The sequence below is a fragment of the Sus scrofa genome, chromosome 7, assembly GCF_054392235.1.
Source record: "Sus scrofa isolate SSC_HxYL_T2T_F1_AM1 chromosome 7, Sscrofa_HxYL_maternal_Yorkshire_Landrace_v2.0, whole genome shotgun sequence".
Classification (NCBI taxonomy): domain Eukaryota; kingdom Metazoa; phylum Chordata; class Mammalia; order Artiodactyla; family Suidae; genus Sus; species Sus scrofa.
In genome coordinates, this window is record NC_139389.1 from 65,626,528 (window position 1) to 65,647,524 (window position 20,997).

Below are 20,997 nucleotides of genomic sequence, written 5' to 3' on the forward strand. Positions count from 1 at the left end.
AAACACTTGTGCTGGGTCTGGAAGGTTGAGTAGAAATTTGCTATGAGGGAAGGAAAGAAAAATTAGAAAATTTGAGCCCCTTCTGTGAACCAGACACCTTACATAGGGTATTTAATATACCACTCTCATAACACTTATCAGACAGGTTTTCGGTATCCCATTTTTTACAGAATTTTAAAAAGATTAGGTTGTTAATTCAAGGTTACATAGCAGGTGAGCTATGGAGACTGAAGATTCAAACTCTATGTGTCTGATTCCAAAATTGTCTGTGCTCTTTCCATGGCACCATACTGCCTCCCAAGCAGGGCAGAAGGGCATGTATTAGTAGTCTTAAATCCTATACGATGCCGTCTACATAAAGTTCAAAAACAGGCAAAACTACTCTGATGAGAGAGGTCAGAATAGTAACTATGTCTGGCAGAGGTGATATCTGAAGAGCATAAGGGAGACTTTTGTGGTGCTTGGCCAGTTTTCACATATATATACATATATATATATATATAAATTCATTTAGCTGTACATGTAAGATTTGTGTACTTTACTGTATATAAATTATATCTCAAAAAATGTAAATAAACATATTTGCTATGTGCTGTGGCTTTTAAGGTCAAGAAAATTGATCTCTGGATTCTCATAATTCCTTTTTTATTGACAGGCTGCTTATTTTAGGTATTTATTTTTCCCTGAATAAAATGGATTAATTACAAGTAAATAACGGATTACAAGACAATGGATCAATCTTGCCTCTCTTAAGCATAGGACTTTACTTATAATCTGCTTCCTAGTAATCCTAACTGCCAAGATCATAAAATTATAGGTTTTAAAGGAGGAAGAGTTGGGGTTCCCAGGTGGCTCAGCAGGTTAAGCATCCAGAGTTGTCACTCCTGTGGCTCTGGCTACTGCTGTGGCTTAGGTTTGATCCCTGGCCCAAGAACCTCCACATGCAACAGGCACAGCCAAAAAAAAGAGAGAGAGAGATGAAAAGTTCCTTAAAGACTTCTACAGGGGCTACCACATGGATCTTTTAGAGCCTCTGATAAAGCAAAACTATAGACCTCTTCCCCAGAAATGTACTATGCATAAAATTTTGCATGGAATTTTGAGACTATTACACCACTTAGAACCCACCTAGCAGCCAAAGATCTCAAATTAAGATTCTATGAGGAGTTCCTGTTGTGTCTCAGTGATAACAAATCTGACTAGTATACATGAGGATATAGGTTCGATCCCTGGCCTCCCTCAGTGGGTTCAGTATCCTGTGTGGCTGTGGCTGATTTGACCCCTAGCCTGAGAACTTTCATATACCGTGGTGTGGCCCTAAAAAGCAAAAAAAAAAAAAAAAAAAAAAAAAAAAAAAAAAAAGGGTTCTCTGAGGCAACCCAATCCTTTTCCCACAGAGGAATAAAATAGACCTAAGAAAGGAAAGGAGCCTGGTTAGGGGCTGAGGGAAGACAGAACCCAGACCTTCCGATGCCTAGACATTTATGCTGTTCACTCCTCTTCAGATATTATTAGATTGCTTGTGCCCCCAAACCTCCATCTGTGGAGACATTGAGTTTAGAAGAATTTCCATAATTTTCCAAAATTTCCATTTAATTTTTCATAATTTTCCTTTGTAATTGGAATCATACCAGGAGCTAATCAAATTTTACCTTATACTTACTGGAGAACGACAGATGCAAAGCTGAGCTGGGGACATTAGTCTTTCTTTTTTTGCAGATTGCCTTAAAACCTACAACTGAAGTTCAAATTAAAATATGAGAAAAAGGTTTTTCCTTTTTCTTTTTGTCTTTTCAGGGTGGCACCCGTGGCATATGGAGGTTCCCAGGCTAGGGGTCCAATCGGAGCTCTGCAGCCGCCGCCCTGCGCCAGAGCCGCAGCAACTTGGGATCTGAGCCGCCTCTGCGACCTACACCACAGTTCAGGGCAACACCGGATCCTTAACCCACTGAGTGAGGCCAGGGATGGAACCCACAACCTCATGGCTCCTAGTCGGACTCGTTAACCACTCAGCCACGAGGGGAACTCCTCTTTTTTTTTTTTTTAATTGTTTGTTGTAGACAAATTAACCCTGAAGTGTTGCCCATATTTACACTCTGAAACTTAAAACTTTATCCTCTGTTGATCTTTATAACACTGGAAAGATCCCATTGAACTTACTTTTTGCTCTACAAATTTTTCAATAGCTTCTGATTAAATACAATAAAATTCCAGCCTGGTCCAGGAAATTTGTCTGATTCGTACCCACTTCAGTTTGGAAAAGAACTCTCGCACCCAGTCCAAATAGAGGCGGTAAGAAGCGAAAGAGGACCCAGAAAGCCTTTTCTTCTGTGTGAAAAAGCCTGATCCTATGTGGGGCAATCAATGAAAGAAAAGGGCTCAAGCTGCAGCCTACACATTTCTTTGAGTTTAGAGAGCTTGGGATGAGGTGCAGAAATCACATAGGCCTGTAGATAAACATGGAATAGAAACCACGTGTACATGCATTCTACCTGCAAAAGTTTTCCTAGGTATTTAGTAAGCTGTTCCTTCTGCGCAACCATCTTTTGCTTTTCTACCCACATGATGTAAGCTTACATTAATTGAACACTTTATATTACATTATTTTATTTAATCCTCACAACTCTTAGGTAGTCTTACTACCATGCCCATACAAAGGGAGCAAAACAGGTTTCAGAGGCCAAGCAATTTGGCGAAGTTGCAAAATTGAGCATCAGATACAAATGTCTGGCTGCAATACTTGGGTTCTTTGGTCCTGCTGTGGGAAATGGATACTGTTTGTTGGTTCATCAAAGCAAAGATTTTCCTAGATATTGTATCATCTTCACCCAAATCTCTAGGCTTTCTCATTGATGGAAGCCGTGCGGGCACATGGCATGGACAGGGAGCTTCTGGCAGGAACCAGGCTGACGGAAAGAGGGCGGAGGTAACGTGGGGGGGGGGATGTTTTTTGGAGGGTGTCGTGGCGCAGCGAAAGGCACCCGCGGGTGTCTCCGCTCCCGGCCGCCCCCTCAGCCTCCTCCAAGCCTCCTCCAAGCCAAGCCTCCAGGCCCGCAGCTTACAGCAGAATCTCCGCGGCCCGCCCCCAGCGCAGTGCGGTCCAATCAGCGCCCCGGCCTGACGCCCTGCCCCTCTGACGGGGCTATATAGGCCTCGGCCTTAGCAGTACCTCCACAGTAGTCGCTTGGGCCTCAGCCTGTGAGCTCCTGGAAAGGCGGCCGCCACCCCCTCCGCGTTCCGTTACCCCCACCTTACGTACGCCGCGCCGCCTTTCTGCGGCCGCCTGCGCAGCGCCGCGGCCGGCCTGGGCCTCCGCCCGCCTCTCTCTTTCCCTCTCTCCGAACCTCTGTGTGTGTCCGCGGCGGGCCGGCGCGATGCGGCTGGGCCCGAAGCCCGCCACGCTGGGGCTGCTGCTGCTGTGCGCCGTGGCAGCCGGCGCCGGGGAGGCTGAAGAGCTGCACTACCCGCAGGGAGAGCACCGCACCGACTACGACCGCGAGGCGCTGCTGGGCGGCCAGGTGAGGCGGCCAGGCCCGGGCTGGGAGGTCCGGGCCTTGCACCGCTGCTGCCGCGGGCTTTGTCCCGGGACAAAGGGGGCGACCGGGCGAGGCCTGGCTGAGGCAGCCTGACAATGGGGGCCGGGTGGGGCGCCACTCACTCTCAGGAGGACCCCTGGGGGTGTAAGCCTAGGAAAATAGCGTGGCCCGGTAGCAGAAGGATCTCTTTTACCCTCCTTAACGAGGAGCAGGATCACTGAGGGTGTGTAGGGGGCAGGGACCTTGGGGAGCAGGTGTGAATCACCCCAAAGCCCCTCGGTAAGAGAGGCTTCTGGTAGCTCTTTTTCTCCACCATTTTGCCCTCCTGCTAGTAATGCTTGACTCCCCCCTGTGTGTCGCTTACTCCCCCCCACCAAAGGAAGAAGTCGATGAATATGTTAAACTCGCCCCTGAAGAGCAACAAAAAAGACTGAAGTCAATCATAAAGAAAATTGACTTGGACTCAGATGGCTTTCTCACCGAAAGTAAGGACGTCCTACACAACTAACAATGGAGACATCCCTTTGCAGGAGGCAGAAATGCAAACACTTAAGCAGGGTGTCTGTTGAGTGTAGATTGCTAGTGTTCCAACCAATTAGAGGCACTGTGTGAGAGGCGGAAAAGGACATGGGTGAATAGATTTTACACCTGGAGATCTTTAGACGTAGGCTATCGAGTAACACTGTGCTTTCCTCAGTAGTGTCATTAACATCACTGACCCTGCATACGGTACATGCAAGTCATACCTAGAGCAAACTCCCTGTTCCTCTCACATGACTTTGTATCAATATCAACTGTATGATTCATTTTAGAGAAGCATGCTAAAAACCTTAAGGCATTAAGTAGTTTATTGCTCTTTTGATACATGCTTCATTTTGGAACTTGTTTCTTTTTACAAGCAAGTAGAAAAAGACCTGTTGCATACAAGTTATGTTTATCACAAGTTATTATAGCTGTTAGGGGTCTTGGAATCATTATGTCCACCTTTCTTTGTAGAGATGAAGAAGCTGAAGCCCAGAGGTGTAAGTGTTTTGCTCAAATGAGTGGCAAAGCCAGGACTAGAATCCATATCTCCTGATCTTAATTCAGTCTTTAATATCCTTCATTAAAAAAAAAAAAAAATCTGAGTGCTCTTAAGTAGGTTCTAGAGTCAGAAACAAATGCATGGATTATTAAAAGAATATTCTAAATAAATTGCTGTGCAGCTGCCTCTCCTCATTGCTTAATTCATGTGATGAAGCCTATCAACTTTCCAAGTTGATCCTCAACAAAAATTCAGGAGCTGTTTTGCTATAACTCTTCTTTAAATGCTGCTCAGCATCTGAAGAATGAAGTTGCTGGAGAGAAAGTTACGACCTGGTAAATTTAAGCTGTGTTGTCAGTAAAGTATTCACATTGATGCCCTCAGGAATATTAAGGTTTTGTTCCTTCTATTTAAACAAGGGAACCTTTAGACTAACTATCCAATAAGAATAGGTCCATCTTTGGTTACACTAGAAAACACACAAAACAAGTTGATTTGGAAGATTTGGTGGTATCTGTCCATAAGGGCTTACATTATGTTCAAATATTTGTCAACTTTTTAAAAAATTAAAATTGAAAGGAACCAAGTCCAAATCTTCATTTTATAGATGAGGAAACAAAACCTTGAGAAGGTAAACTACCTTATGGCAGAGCTGAAATGTGAACCCCTGATTCTGGTCTCTGTTCCATTTTGTGTTCTGTTATGCTATGATGATCATTCTACCTAAGGACTCCTCTGGCAATTTTGTTTGCATTTTAAGGTCCAGAACTGGACTCAGGTTCTTGAGAAACGGCAAAGTTCAGTAGAAGGAGTTTGGGGTTTGAAGCCAAACAGGTTTGAATCTGGATTCTGCTGCTTACTAGCAGTGGGTCCTCAATTCCAAACCTCAGTTTCCTGAACTGTAAACAGTGATTATAATTGTCTTCTTTTGAAGATTAGAGACAATGTATATAGAGGACCTGATATAGTACTTCTTCAATACATGGTTGCCATAATTATTCTGCCCTGACTTAGAGTTTCAGGAGATCAGGAGAGACAAAGTATCTTTACTTCCTATTCATCTGACCTCCCCCAAACCAACAGAGGAGTACCACTCTTTAGACCAAATGGTGTATTATCTTTAAATCAAATGGTGTACTCTTTTTTTTTTTTTTTAATCTTTTTTTGTCTTTTTTTGCCTTTTTAGGGCCGCACTTGCGGCATGTGGAGGTTCCAGGCTAGGGATCCAATCAGAGTTACAGCTGCTGGCTGCACCACAGCCATAGCAACACCAGATCTGAGCTGCACCTGCGGCCTCCACCACAGCTCACAGCACGCTGGGGATCCTTAACCACTGAGTGAGGCCAGGGACCAAACCCGCAACCTCATGGTTCCTAGTTGGATTCGTTTCCGCTGAGCCACAATGGAAACTCGCAAATGGTGTACTCTTGCTGTCCTTGCAAATATTCATGTTTTTCTTCCCCCACCTCCTTTTTCTTATAATTCTCTATGAATAGATTTTTTTTTTTTTGGCTGTGCTCAAGGCATGTGCAAGTTCCCAGGCCAGTGGCTGAACCCGCACCACAGCAATGACCCAAGCCGCTGTAGTAACAGGGATCCCTAACCCTCTACGCCACAAAATAACTCCTCTATGAATGGATTTTTAAAAGTTGCTCTGCAAGTGGACAGTTGAGATTTGGAAACTTCCCCCCTATGTCTTCAGGTACCCAGCAAAGACAGATAGCTTTTTATGATTTATAAACGGCCTAAATCATAATTGCTACCCATAACTTTGTTTTATGATGTAGTTAAAGGGAATGTACTGTAACAATGTTCTTAAACTTCAGTCACATGACTACCTTTTCACAAGTTAGGCCGTATTTATTTACCTATTATTTCTTTAATGTAGTCTTGATTCAAGTCAATGTAAAATGATTTTAAAGAAAAACCTTTGCTCATAAGTGAAGAACACTTTTTTCCATAACATATTAAAATAAATGGGTAGGAGTTCCCAGTGGTTAACGAATCCGACTAGGAACCATGAGGTTGCGGGTTCGATCCCTGCCCTTGCTCAGTGGGTTAACGATCCCGAGTTGCCATGGCTGTGGTGTAGGCCGGTGTCCACAGCTCAGATTAGACCCCTAGCCTGGGAACCTCCATATGCCGAGGGAGCGGCCCAAGAAACGGCAAAAAGACAAAAATAAATAAAATAAAATAAATGGGTAGTTATTCAAGTATTTGTGCTTCCTGAGAGATCTGTGAAAGTCAACAACAAAAGTTATCTGCAGTTTTTTGGATAAGATTTTTTAAAAGTCAAGCGCTATTTTGGACAATTGGTTTATTTAATAAATACTTGTTGAGTTGGGAGCTTTCAAGGCATTTGGAGTACCTCAGTGAACAAAACATACCAAAACTCTCTGTACTCAAAGAGTTTATGTTCTATGTAGATCACATATTATAATATTCTTAGATTTCAAACAGCTCTCCCTGCCTCCTACTCCTATTTTATGAATACAGCTAGGTCAGTTCTCAGTCACTGTTTGTAAACACTAAAGTTGTTTTTTTTTTTTTTTTCTCCTTTTAAAGAAGGTTTAAAAATCCTCACTTAAGTATCAGAATTATTGTCACATTCATTGTGTTCTGGGAAATTCTCGTAGGTGAACTTAGTTCATGGATTCAAATGTCTTTTAAACATTATGCTATGCAAGAAGCAAAACAGCAGTTTGTTGAATATGATAAAAACAGTGATGGTAGTGTGTCATGGGATGAATACAACATTCAGATGTATGATCGTGTGATCGACTTTGATGAGAACACTGCCCTGGATGATGCAGAAGAGGAGTCTTTTAGGCAGGTGAGTACCTGGGCATAAACTTCCTTTTGATCATATCGGTTCACTTTACCTTTCTTGCATGAATGAGCACAGAAAGGCCTGAGGTCATAGACTGGATTGCCTTGTTCTCTAGGCAATCACCTGTTCCACTTCACTGGTTATTTTGATGGTTTCCTCTGTGGCCAGATTTCGGTCTCTTGTTGTGGACCACCGCAGTTATCCTTGCATTTGTCTTTCTCAGCTGCATCATTTGTCCTCATTTCCAGAGTTGCTTTTTTAGTGTATTTTGAATATGTATCTCAATATTTTCTTTTTTATGTTATTGAACAATCAGGGTGTTTTTGTTGTTTTAATTTTTTGGCTGTGGCTGCCACATTTGGAAGTTCCTGCCCCAGAGATCAAACCCGTGCCACATCAGTGAAACAGGCAGATCCTTAACCCACTGCTCCATGAGGGAACTCCATGAACAGTTAGTTTTATGTCATATTTATTAGGAAGGCTATAGAGGCTCATGTTCATTTTTGAGCACATAGTCAAAAATAACTCTAAAATTGTTAAAAATTGTAAAATACACATAAAATTGACCATTTTAACCACTTTTAAGTGTGCAATTCAATATTGTTTAGTACCTTTACCTTGTTAGGCACTCAATCTCCAGAATCCCTTTCATCTTGCAAAACTGAAACTCTAAACCCATTAAACAACTCCCCGTTTCCGCTTCCCCCAGCCCCTGGCAACTACCACCTACTTTCTGCCTCTAAATTCAACTACTCTAGGTACTTTACATAAGTGGAATCATGCAGTATTTGTCTTTTTGTGACTGGCTTATTTCACTTAACATTCTCAAGTTTAATCCATGTTGTAGTATGTCTCAGAATTTCCTTTTAAAGACAATAATATTCCATTCTAGGTATATATAACATTTTGTTTATCCTTTTATCAGTCAGTGGACCATTAAGTTGCTTCAGCCTTTTTGGCTATTGTGAGGAATGTTGCTATGAACATGAGTGTACAAATATTTCTTTGAGGCCCTGCCCTCTTTTGGATGTATATCCAGAAGGGAATTGCTGGATCATATGGTAACTCTATTTTTTAATTTTCTGAGAAATGGTAGCATTGTCTTCCATAGTGGCTGCACCATTTTAAATAACTTATTTTTAAAGATTCACTGTCACTATGAGTTGTGGTACTGTTGTGTCTTATAATGTAATTGGTTGAAATATTTTTCTTAAGTTGAAGAAAATATTTAGGAATAGGAACTTTTAAAGATGATTACTATAAGCTTGAAAAATTGCTGTCTCAAATATTTTTTTTAATCTCAGAGGTAATTTTAAAGACTTTTTGAAAAAGAGCTTTTGGCATGTGGACAAAATAAAACCAAACACCTTGTTGCAAAATAATGTATCCCAACATCTTAGTCAAGGATGCTTAGAAAACATTTGGGCCTCCTCTGTTCTTTAACTTATATGTCACATTATATATAAGTATCTACCTTTTAGTTTTTAAACTGAAACTAAGCTTTGGCCATATTTTATCATTGTATGTGCTGTTTATTTTAGAATCGTATCTGATCATATCTGTAGGCCATCACTAACTCAAAATCAGATGTTTCTCTGCTAATGATTATGTACACGCTACACATGTACTGCCAGTGTGGAGGTTAAGGGCTTCAGCTTTGGAGTGTGTCTGCTTGGCTTTACATTGAGCTAATTTTACTTAATAGTTGTGTGGTTTTATGTAAGTTAAACCCCCTTTTGCCTCAGTTTCCTCATATCAAAAAATGGGGATGATAATAATATGGGTAAATAGTAATAAATAGTAGCAGTTGGACTGGTAAGCTCTGTGTTGATTTGAAAGAATATTGTTGAAGAAAACTTGTGTGATTCACCTAAGTTTATCTTGCATATTTATGTACAGTCAGCTTTTGAAAGTTGTTTAGGCATTTGTTAACTTTATCAGCTTTAGATTAGTTAGGATTCAATTTATAGAGAAAAAATATTTCTTTTTTTTTCTTTTTTTTTCTCCTTAATTTGGGTCTTCATCTTATAGCAGACTGAAAAGAGTATAAATCAGTCTTTTCACTATTTAGCACTAAAAAGAAAACAAATGATGATAATGAGATTTGGGATTTGCCTGTCTACTTGTTATTATTCTCCTTTACTGTAGGAATTAACTCATCTTCAAAGCATCATTCGAGATTCGAGACTTTTCTAAAACTATTGTGTGATATTATGACTTCCCTACCAGGGAACAACATAGAAGTTAAATACGGTATTTTTAAATCTTACTAGAATTAGATCCTGTGTCCTTTTTTTTTTTTTTTTTTTCCTTTTGGCACTCAAAAGATTTAATTACTAGCCCATCAGAAAGTAAGAAATATGTGCATTTTTTAAAAAATCTGTATTCTTCCAGAGGTAGGGGGTGTGATGTAATAATATACAATGCTGTTGAGACAAAAATCTTCATTTTGAAGAGAAAAATGACTCATTAATATAAACTATTTATGAACAGTTTTTCTTTCAAAAGATGTTAGATTCTAATGTAATGATTCCCACCCAGGTACTCAGTACGTATTGATTATAAAACTCCACTTTTAAAGAAGGAATTAGATGGACCTAATTGAACACTTCTCAATGGGAATCCTATTGGTTATTCTTTGACAACTCAGTAATGTTTTTACATGAAGTTCTATTTTTAATACTTTATTTGATATATATATATGTGTGTGTGTGTGTGTGTGTGTGTCACTAAAAGTGGATATGGGGTGTGAAGATGAACCCAGAAACAGTTGCCCTTATTTTTCAAAATAAAAAATCAAGGATGAAGAATGAATCAATCTGTATCAAAGTTACATACTAAACATTATACTGTAAATAAAACAACCATAAAAAATTAATTGGATATCTAAATAAAATGTAGCATTTCTATATGGAAAGCTATAAAAGCAAAAAGCAATTTGATACCTGAATTTATTCTTTCTAATATTTTCATATAGAGAATAGAGATAACCTGGAAATGCCTGAAAAAGCATTTCTTTAGATCAGATGAAGAAGTATAGTCAGCACCTTTAAGCAGGATAATTAAAGTTTGAGGACCTACCTGGCTCAACTGCTCTAACTTCTCAAGCTAGCTGCTGAATATGCATATATAAGCAGTATTTATTTATGTAAGATATAATCTTGCATGTGGCTAATCAGAATTTTTAAGACCTGGACTTTTTGTTCTGCTGTCACAGGTTATATATTTCCTCGTGTAAAATCTTTAGTCTACCAAAAGATGGCAGTTTTGTTCTTCAGAAGTTTCTGTTACAGTATTAAAAAAAATGATTATGGTAGTTTCTTTCTACCTTCCACTAGAACATTAGTTTTTATACAGAAGAAAAAAAGGGTTGAGGTTTTTATGAAACTGGCAGTCTTTTGTGTTATCTTTTAGAAATTTGCAACTTTGAAAAAAAGGTCTTTCTCTGTATTGGCTTCTTTAATATGAGTCTTTCTTGTGTTCTTCAAATGACCATGATTAAAACTTTTTAAAAAATCACACTATTCATTTTATTAAAAATCTGAGAAATATAAACCAGAAAACTACTTAAAAAAAAAGAAAGAAAGAAAGAAAGAAACCTTGGCCATTGAAAGAGATCCTTTCTTTCCATAGGCAAATTTGGCCAAGTTCAGCTCCCTCTGCTGAAACATGGACCTTTTTGCTCCAAGCTGAAGGGTTCTTTCATAAGGAAATCTAAGCACTTAGTATTTTGAATAGTGATTTATTCAAAAAGAACTTGATCACTCTACAAAGTACCTCAGGTTCTTGTTTTTCGGCTTTCCCTCATGTTAAAGCTGAACATAACATGTAAATTATTTTGGTCTGATTATTTAAAGTTATGAAATAGTAAGTTAAAAGGATCTGTTTGGAAACAAGTTTAGTGGTTTTTTGTTTTTTGGGTTTTTTTCCTCGTAATGATTGGGTGTCTACAACTGGCTAGTGGAATCTGGATGTTTAAAAGACAAATTCTTTGGGGAAGCAGTGAGCCTCTCCACTGTAAATCAGTCATCATAAAAGAACTAGTGTTTTGGTAAATGACTGTTACCTAACTTCTATTCTAAAAAGCCAAAAAGAGCATTTCTTTTCAATAGTGAAATACATAAATTAAAAGCTTCTAAAATATTTGAAATTGTGCTTTTTAAAAAATATGCAGTTTAATTCACATCAGTTTATAGAAAGGAAAGTTATTCCCAGGAATTCTCAAAATGGGATGTATGTAATATTAGCAATTTGCCACTCTTGGCTTCCAAGGCTCTTGATTATAGATTTATCTTTGAGAAATTCGTTAAAAGCAGTCTTGCCCCTAATTAGCTGCCACTTCTTGTTTTCCTAGTAGAGGGAGATGGGCATGAGAAAGTAGAGAAGGGTGTGGTTATTTAACCTCAGCCTCAAAATAGGCCCATTTCAGCTGTCGATGTGCTTTATTTGGACATAGAGAATGAACAGTAGACATCCAAATATTATGTATATTTACCAAAAGTATTCTCATTAGAGGACATTTTTTTTTTTTTGAAGCCTGTTTTTGAAAAATCAATTTGAAGACCACAAACACTTAGGCATACCAAAGAATTAATACATAGTCTAAATTTATTGCGTTGGGGGCATTCAAAAAAGTATTGAGATTGTTAAAGAAGACAATGTTGAGTACTGTAGAAAGAACAAGGAGGATCCAAGTTCAATGTTAGCTGTGTGTGTAACATCCCTTTCAATAAATCACTTTAATCTCAGTTTCTCTTTCAATAATAGTAATATGTAACTTTTTTTAATAGCTAATACTTAACAGTTCTAATTGCTTGATAGGAATTCTTATCCCAGTTGCTTAATAGAGATTTTTTTGTTATTTATTTTGTTATAAATTATTCGGTTTATTTAAATTAAAAAAAATAGTTTGTCAATTTCTCTCACTCTCCCTCCCCCACCTCTGGCAACTACCAGTCTGTTCTCTGTATCTGTGAGCTTAGTTTTGGGGCCTTTTTGTCTTTTTTTTTTTTTTTTTTTTTTTTTTGATTCCACATATAATCAATCATACAGTATTTGTCTTTCTCTGATTTGTTTCACTTAGCGTAACACCTTTGAGGTACATCCATGTTGTATCAAAAGGCAAGATTTGGCATTCCCATCGTGGCTCAGCAGAAACAAATCTGACTAGCATCCATGAGGATGCAGGCTCAATCCCTGGCCTCGCTCAGTGGGTTAAGGATCTAGCATTGCTGTGAGCTGTGATGTAGGTTGCAGATGCGGCTTGGATCCCTTGTTGCTGTGGCTGTGGTGTAGGCCAGCAGCTAAGGCTCCAATTCAACCCCTAGCCTGGGAAACTCCATGTGCCTCGAGTGTGGCCCTAAAAAGACAAAAATAAAAAATTAAAAGGATGGATAAGCAATGAGATCCTGCCTCTAGCACGGGGAACCATATTTAGTCACTTATGGAGCATGATAATGTGAGAAAAAGAATGTATATATATGTATATATGACTAGATCACCTTGCTGTACATACTAGGAAGGAAATTGACAACACTAGACCAGCTATAATGGAAAAAAAATCATTAAAAAAAAATCAAAAGGCAGGATTTACTCTTTTTATGGATGAATAATACTCCATGATAATATTCCACATAAATGTGTATATATTTATAGATATATATATATCCACACACACACCATAATTTCTTTATCCATTCATCCATCAATGGATATAAGTTGTTTCCATATGTTGGCTATTGTAAATAATGTTCATATATCTTTTTTACTTTTGTATTTTCATTTTTTTGAATAAATACCCAGAAGTAGAATTGTTGGATCAGATGCGAGTTCTATTTTAATTTTTTGAGGAATCTCCATAGTGTTTTCCATAGTGGCTCCATCAATTTACAGTCTTACCAACAGTGCACAAATATTCTCTTTTCTCTGCATCTTTGCCAACACTCCTTATTTGTCTTTTTATAACAGCCAGGTGTCAGGTGGTAACTTTTTATGATTCTGATTTTCAATTCCCTGATGATTTATGATGCTGAGCATCTTTTCATGTACCTCTTTGCCATTTGTATGTCTTTGGAAAATGTCTCCTCAGATACGCTCATTTTTCAGTTGGACTGTTTGGTTTTTTGCTGTTGAGTTACATGCGTTCTTTATATATTTTGGATATTAGCCTCTTATCAGATAAATGATTTGCAAATATTTTCTCCCATTTGGCTTTCATTTTGTTGATGGTTCCTTTTGCTGTGCAGAAGGGTTTTAGTTTGATATAGTCCCACTCGTTTATTTTTGCTTTTGTTGCTTTTGGTGTCAGATTATCCATATAGTTGAGGATACCAGAGAAGTTAAGCAATTTGCCCTAAGTAACAAACTAGTAAGTGGCATTGTTGGAATTCGGATCAGAGTCTCTCTGACTGTAGAGCCTGTGTCTCTATTACTGCTTCTAATAAATGTTTATTTGTTCAACTTACCTCAACAGGATGATGTGAAAATAAAATATGATAATGGATGTAAATATATTTTAGATTTCACATAGTTTGCTTTTTTCAAAATATTTTTAATGATCTGGTATGAATGAGAGCCTTAAGCATGTTCAATATTTAATTTTCAAAGCTTCATTTAAAGGACAAGAAGAGATTTGACAAAGCCAACCAGGATTCAGATCCCGGTTTGAATCTTGAAGAATTTATTGCTTTTGAGCATCCAGAAGAAGTTGATTATATGACGGTAAGGAAAAAAACTTTCAAGATAATTATTGAATGGTCAAAACTTTAAAACTTGCTTTAAACAAGTTTTAACAAGTTTAAACAAGTTTTAATTACAAAGTAATTAAAGTGTATAGCAAACAGAACTTTGGGACACAGGAAGATCCAAACTTTTCCCTGCTTAAGATAAGGAGTGGAAAGAAGGAGGTTTTCTGGTGGGGTTGGCGGGGCGGGGGTGGGAGGCGCTTATTGGGACAGAAAAGGTAAGAGGTTTTTTAAATATCTGTAATATATTTGAGCATCAGGCTTTCCCTGGCTAGTTTCTCTTCATAACCAGAGTATCTTCAGTACCTTCCTTGTTCTTTTGTAGCTTTCTGACTTGTCTCTAGTTTTTCAATATTAGTAACATTAGAGCTTCCTATTTAGTTTACAGCATCATTAGTGAAAACCTTTGGACTAGGAACACCTATCATGTTTGGGGTGTGTGTGGGGGTGTGGGGGGTGCAGCTGCTAATGATTAATAATGTTTTTGCAACTTTAGACATAATAGGTCCTCTCATACTCTTGGAACTTAAAAGAAGTACTGGCTCTTCAAAATTTTGTTGAACTCTAGGCTTAAATCAACATTAATAATTAAGTCCCAGCTATGACTTGGTAAGCTTCTCGAGAGCAGAAACTGTCATATTGGAGGGTAAAGATTAATATAACAAATGGCTTTTAAAAAATAGACTAAATATTTATATTGAGGTCTGTTGCCTGGCATCAACCTCCAGCTATGTGGCTTGGTTCCCTGGATATTTCAGGGAGGGAAGACGTAGCTTGTTGTTTAATGGGTCAAGGTCAGAGGCTGCCACCTTGGGAGCAGGCTGCAGATACTTCTTTCTCTATAGCTGGGTGGCAAGACATTACCATTAGTACCAATTCTCTTGCCATTGTGAGACTTTTGATTTTCAACTTGGTACAAAATATACAACCTCTTTTAAGAACATTGCTGGGCACATTTTGTTTCAGGGCCAAAATTAAGTTGAGCCAAATGAATTGAGTACTAGCACGTACAGCAGAGGATGTTGGGTTTTATTATCTGGGGAATAAGGAACAGTTAAGGACTGAGGAGGGAAATGACCAGTGAAAGCAATGAAATAATTTAAGCATCATGTGTTATGGCCCTGGAATATAAAGTGGCAATGGAATGAAATAGACTCGAGCAACATTTTGAAGAAAACATAGATGGGAATGAGGACTGACCAAGCATGGGGAGAGTCAGATGACTGAGCTTTGGGGTTTGTGTCACAATGATACAAAGGAAATATTAGTGCAGAATGGAGCATGTCAGGATGTGGAAGGGTGTTCTTTGTACTGGCAGCATATAAGGTGTGTGACCGTAAGTGATGTGTCATTCAGAAACGCTTCATTAATTCCTATTTACCTTAATTGTATTTATGTATCCCTTTTTCCCTTTAAGGGTATATTTGATAAAGGACAGGCAGGGGTACAAGATCAACTAAGTGATTCTACTTTCTGCTAGAAATTGAAATTTAAAGATATTTTCAAGGAGTTCCCATTGTGGCTCAGTGGTTAACGAATCTGACTAGGAACTATGAGGTTGCCGGTTTGATCCCTAACCTCGCTCAGTGGGTTAACGATCTGGCATTGCCGTGAGCTGTGGTGTAGGTTGCAGACGAGGCTTGGATCTGGCGTGGCTGTGGCTGTGGTGTGGGCTGGCGGCAACAGCTCCAATTCGACCCTTAGCCTGGGAACCTCCATATACCATGGGTGTGGCCCTAAAAGGAAGCCCCCCCAAATAACAATAATAAAGATATTTTCATTCGTGTAGTTCCAAAAATTATTTTAACCAAAGCAACATTATTGAAATAAGCCTATTGTTTTCAGAGAGGACTGTTCTTTGAGAGGAGAAATATTTATCAGATCACAAACTCCTTTAAAAAATATGATGCAACCAACATCATATGCTATCACTTACATGCGGAATCTAAAAAAAGGACACAATGAACTTCATTGCAGAACAGATAATGACTCACAGACTTTGAAAAACTTAGGTTTTCCAAATGAGACAGATTGGGGGTGGGGGGATGCTCTGGGGTTTGGGGTGGAAATGCTATAAAATTGGGTTTTGATGATTGTTTTACAATTATAAATGGAATAAAATTCATTGAGTAATTATCAAAATATATGATGCAAACTGTGTACCCAGTCCCAGAAAAAATCCATTCTCATGCACATGAAATAATATTGAATTACAATTTCTGGAGAGTCTCAGATCCTCTCTCTAAAACTAATCTTTGGATCTCCAGGTTAAGATCTCCTGGTTTCTATATATAAAATCTGTAATATTTGATTTTCAAAAACTTTAACAATTTGGATTTAAGTGTTATTTCATACAGATGTAGATAAAGCCCCTGGATGTGAGTAGAATTAGAGACTTTTGAGTATAGATTTCATTATGGTGGTGATGCTAGAATCCAGATTGAAAGGTATTCCGGCAGCAGTGGGAAATGAGGAAGTGAGAGGAGTAGATGTAACTTGTGAGAGGAAAAGAAAAACCAGGGTGGTAGTTAAAGAGTGCAACAAAGTCATGGAAATGGAATGTTTAAAGGCATAGAAGAAGGAACTGGTGGAGAAGAGCTGGAGCCTTGGGAAAGGCTGGAGTTCAGAGTGAAAGAATGTACTCAGGAAACAGGGATGTATGGGATCTAGGAAGACAATTAAGGGTTTCTTAATTGAAGAGGGAGAGGGAGCTTTAACTGCTGAGATCAAAGGGAAAGATGAGCGTTCTAGGCATAAAAATAGAGGTAATTAAAGGTGAGGATGCAATGCTAGTGAACAGAGAAGCATTTCAGGAGATCTGCACCATGTTTAGAAAAATAGCAGGGACTTTGCCGAGAGAGTATTGAAGAGAGTTGGGGTGAGGTGCAAAAAAAGTGGGGGTTTCAAAAAACAGCTATAGAGTGTGTGTTAGGGAAACTGAGGCAGAGACAGACTTCCCAGCTTCAGCTTGAGCCCACCAAAGTGGCAAAAAATTAATTTACAAAGACTACGTTTCTATGTTTGTATCTTTCTCTTTTAGACTTTAGGATTCTGGAATAAAGTAGAAAGTGCTATGGGTCTCATGTAAGGGATGGGGATTGGCATGATGATAAGGGTGCGAGGGAATATAGAAATGTAATAGGGGAGTATTGAAGCAGCTGTCCGTTAAACAGGTCATCTTGAGTCAAGTGTAACTAGAAAGGGTGTGATTTTTGGGGTCAGAGAGGATTGATTGGTAAGAATCCTTAATAAGAATGAGGAACAGATTTGGGGGCAGTTTGGGATAGATTGTGAAAGAGGAACCAGGGAGGCTGAGGTTTTAAAGGGGACCGACCCATTTCAGGTTTAGGGGCAGAACATCAGTTCTGTGTAAAGATCTAAGGTTAGGGTTCTTCTGGAGTTGTTAGTAGACAATAAGATATGTCATTCTTTAGAAGGAAGGTAAGGTGCAGAAAATAGTGAGTTTAGTGCTGAGGTTGTTCTGGAGGGTGACATGGAGTTCTCAATAGCAGAAGCTTAAGGATGTTGAATTTAAAGCTACTTAATATTTGGGGTTTTATTCCTTTTTCTAAATTCCAGTGATGAGAATGATTGTCTTGCAAGTATGGACAACCAAAATGATTATTCGTAAAGAAGTTCTATAGTAGGATTCATTCAGACGGTGAAGGGATTGAAACTTTTGTGACTAATTTTTTTCTTATGAATATACATGCAATAGGAATTTGTCATTCAAGAGGCTTTAGAAGAACATGACAAAAATGGTGATGGATTTGTTAGTTTGGAAGAATTCCTTGGTGACTACAGGCGGGATCCAAGTAAGTAGCTTGAGGATGTATGGGGCGGGGGGGAGAAAGAAGTTGAAAGATAGTCTTGTTCATTGCAAGCTCTGTTTGATAGAGAAAAGTGGAACAAGACCTGCCTCATTCTCCTTGTCTTGCCAAGTGAAATAAATACAAGCAAAATAAAGGGACCTTTATTTTATAAATTACAGCTTATCTGAGAATTCTGTTTTGCTCACTTTTGTTCCCTATCTAGATCCAAGCATTTTTCTTCCTTTTCAAACAGATATAATTATCAATTCCAATAGGTGAAGAAATACAGGTTGGTTTTTATTTATTTTTTTTTTTTTTTAGGGCCGCACCCGTGGCATATGGAAGTTCCTGGGCTAGGTGTCGAATCACAGCTACAGCTGCCTGCCTATGCCACAGCCACCAGTGTGGGATCCAAGCCGAGTCTGCAACCTATACCACAGCTCACAGCAACGCTGGATCCTTAAACCACTCAGTGAGGCCAGGGATCAAACCCACATCCTCATGGATACTAGTTGGATTCGTTTCTGCTGAGCCACCATGGGCACTCCTAAAGGTTGATATTTTTAAACAGACCTCTATACCCTTGTATATAGATCTGAAAGAATAAAAAAATATAAAATCCTATAAGTACTGATATAGACTGTGGAAGGTGGCTTACTGAATGTTTGAAGTTGGAGGAGTTTGTGTAGGCAGCTTTTTCTATAAGCAGCTGTCTTTTCAGAATTTTTGCTTAAAAGCGTCACTTGCTGTGAATGTTACTTTAAAATTATGCATGGCATTACTTTGTAAGAACATGCAAAACGCTTTAGTTACATGATGTACATAAAAACATTACACAGCTCAAACTGGGGAAAACTATATGAGAACAAGTAGTAGCAGTTGACAAAATTACTAGTTTATGATAATATGCAACAATTTAAAACTGAGTCTTTATACTTGTATATCACTTTTGAAAATTACTATGGAGTTTGTACTTCTTTCAGGACTTTTCAGTTAAATAGTTCTGTTTCTTTGGGCCTCCTTTGTGTGGTAAGCTTTCATTCATTTCATTTATTCTAGGGCAATACCAAACTTCTTACTGGATACATGTGATATTCTTGTGTATGCATATTTGTGTTCTTGGGTTTTTTGTTTGTTTGTTTTTTTAAATATATTAAGCAGCAAGTGAAGATCCAGAATGGATACTTGTTGAGAAAGATAGATTCCTGAATGACTATGACAAAGATGCTGATGGCAGTCTTGATCCCCAAGAGCTGCTGTCTTGGGTAGTACCCAATAATCAAGGCATTGCACAAGAAGAGGTGAGTGTTGCAGAATGACTGTCTCCACATTGGTACTATTGATAATAAAAGAAATGCAAAACCTTAAGCCAGAGAAAGAAGTTATGGAGTTATTTACTTAGGATCAAGGCATTACTCTTTCTTGATTTAAATCCGTGATCTGTTTTAGGTTGTTTTAGATTGCCAAGGAAACAAGGAGGTTGTATGATGTATGAATTCATAGTGTGGTAGAATAATAAAAGTATGTATTTACCTGTAGGGGTTCTAGATGAGTTATATTAATTTTGCTTGACTTTGAGATAATCCTGAATTGGATTTGAGGTGCAAGGAGGCAGAACCCAGCAGAAATTAAGAAAGGGGGTATTGAGAGATGCTGTAGACAGACCCAGTCTCAATGGTTAATATTTTTAGATACTTAGACACTAATGAGTACTTGGCATACCTGAATGGTTTTGACAAATCAAATCACATTAAAATGTGAACATCTTGCTGAAAATGCTTATTACACTTGACACCTTTTTGTTTTGTTTTAAAGGCTCTTCACCTAATTGATGAAATGGATTTGAATAGTGACAGAAAGCTCTCAGAAGCAGAGATTCTGGAGAACCAGGACTTGTTTCTTACCAGTGAAGCCACAGATTATGGCAGACAACTTCATGATGAATATTTCTATCATGATGAGCTTTAATCCCTGGGTGTATCTGAGTAGAGTACTGGCTCCTTTTATAGTTTGTTACCAGCTTTACTTTTGTGATAAAATGTTGATGTTATATTTCACACTAAGTCTTACCACAGTCAAAAGTATCTTAATGTACATTCTAATTTTGGCCTTTTAGAAGAAAAATAAAACAAAACCCTGATATTTATTCAAAATGTATTGAAGAAATGAAACCATATTGTGCCATATGACAACAAAGTCTTTCCTAAATATTCCATCTGTTTGGTACTGTATTGTGGAATATTTGAGTTCTGTTTCCATACTTGAAAAAAATGGGGGATTTTAGAGATGCCTGAACAATATTATTTAAGTAGTATGTGACTGAGCTATCAAGTTTTGTTTTAAGTAGATTTAATTTGGGAACTGACAGAAGGACATTCTTTTTAGACTTAGCATTTTGTTTTAAAACCTTTAAAGGAACCTTAGAAGGACTTATACCTCACATGTTAATGTTGAGAAGTCCTACTTAATTTTAAAATGGTTTCTATAAAGGGTTTTACTGTGTGAAATAGAACTTTATATTTTTGCATATGTATAGATAGTAATTATATTTAATGTGTAACTATAGCATTATGATGTGTGGAATTTGACATTGTCCAGAACTCTTTTCTTTTTGACTGATTAAAAATGAAACGTCCTATCTTTTTATATTTTGGTTTTTTTTTTTTCTTTAATCTTTCAGTTAAACCTTGAATTTAGCAAAAGTTTTATTGTACTGTACATTATCTCACCTCATCCACTCCTGTGTTTGGGAAGTGAATGTTCCCCAAACTGTTAAATTATATTCTTTTTTGTTTGTTTGGTCTTTTTAGAGCCACACTCACTGCATATGGAAGTTCCCGGGCTAGAGTTCAAATCAGAGCTGAGCTGCCAGCCTACACTTCAGCCACACAGCAATATGGGACTTGAGCCACATCTGTTACATACACCACAGCTCACGGCAACGCCAGATCCTTAACCCACTGAGTAAGACCAGGGATCGAACCTGTGTCCTCATGGATGCTAGTCAGATTTGTTTCTGCTGAGCCACAACAGAAACTCCGTTAAATTGTAT

General features: G+C 38.2%; 1 protein-coding gene across 5 annotated transcripts; it reads left to right on the top strand.

Annotated features, from left to right (window-relative positions):
- The first annotated feature begins 3,173 nt into the window (after positions 1-3,173).
- RCN2 (reticulocalbin 2) lies at positions 3,174-20,591 on the top strand. 5 transcript variants are annotated; one of them, NM_001244184.1, is made up of 7 exons: positions 3,174-3,518; positions 3,916-4,021; positions 7,197-7,393; positions 13,997-14,110; positions 17,852-17,948; positions 19,104-19,246; positions 19,761-20,591. In NM_001244184.1, the coding sequence occupies exons 1-7, from the start codon at positions 3,375-3,377 to the stop codon at positions 19,911-19,913; spliced, it is 954 nt and encodes a 317-aa protein (NP_001231113.1). In that variant the 5' UTR covers positions 3,174-3,374; the 3' UTR covers positions 19,914-20,591. The 5 variants fall into 5 exon arrangements, with proteins under 5 accessions (NP_001231113.1, XP_005656339.1, XP_005656340.1 ...); XM_005656282.4 differs by having other exon boundaries at positions 3,176-3,518; positions 19,107-19,246; XM_005656283.4 differs by having other exon boundaries at positions 3,176-3,518; positions 14,009-14,110.
- The last annotated feature ends 406 nt before the right edge of the window (positions 20,592-20,997 follow it).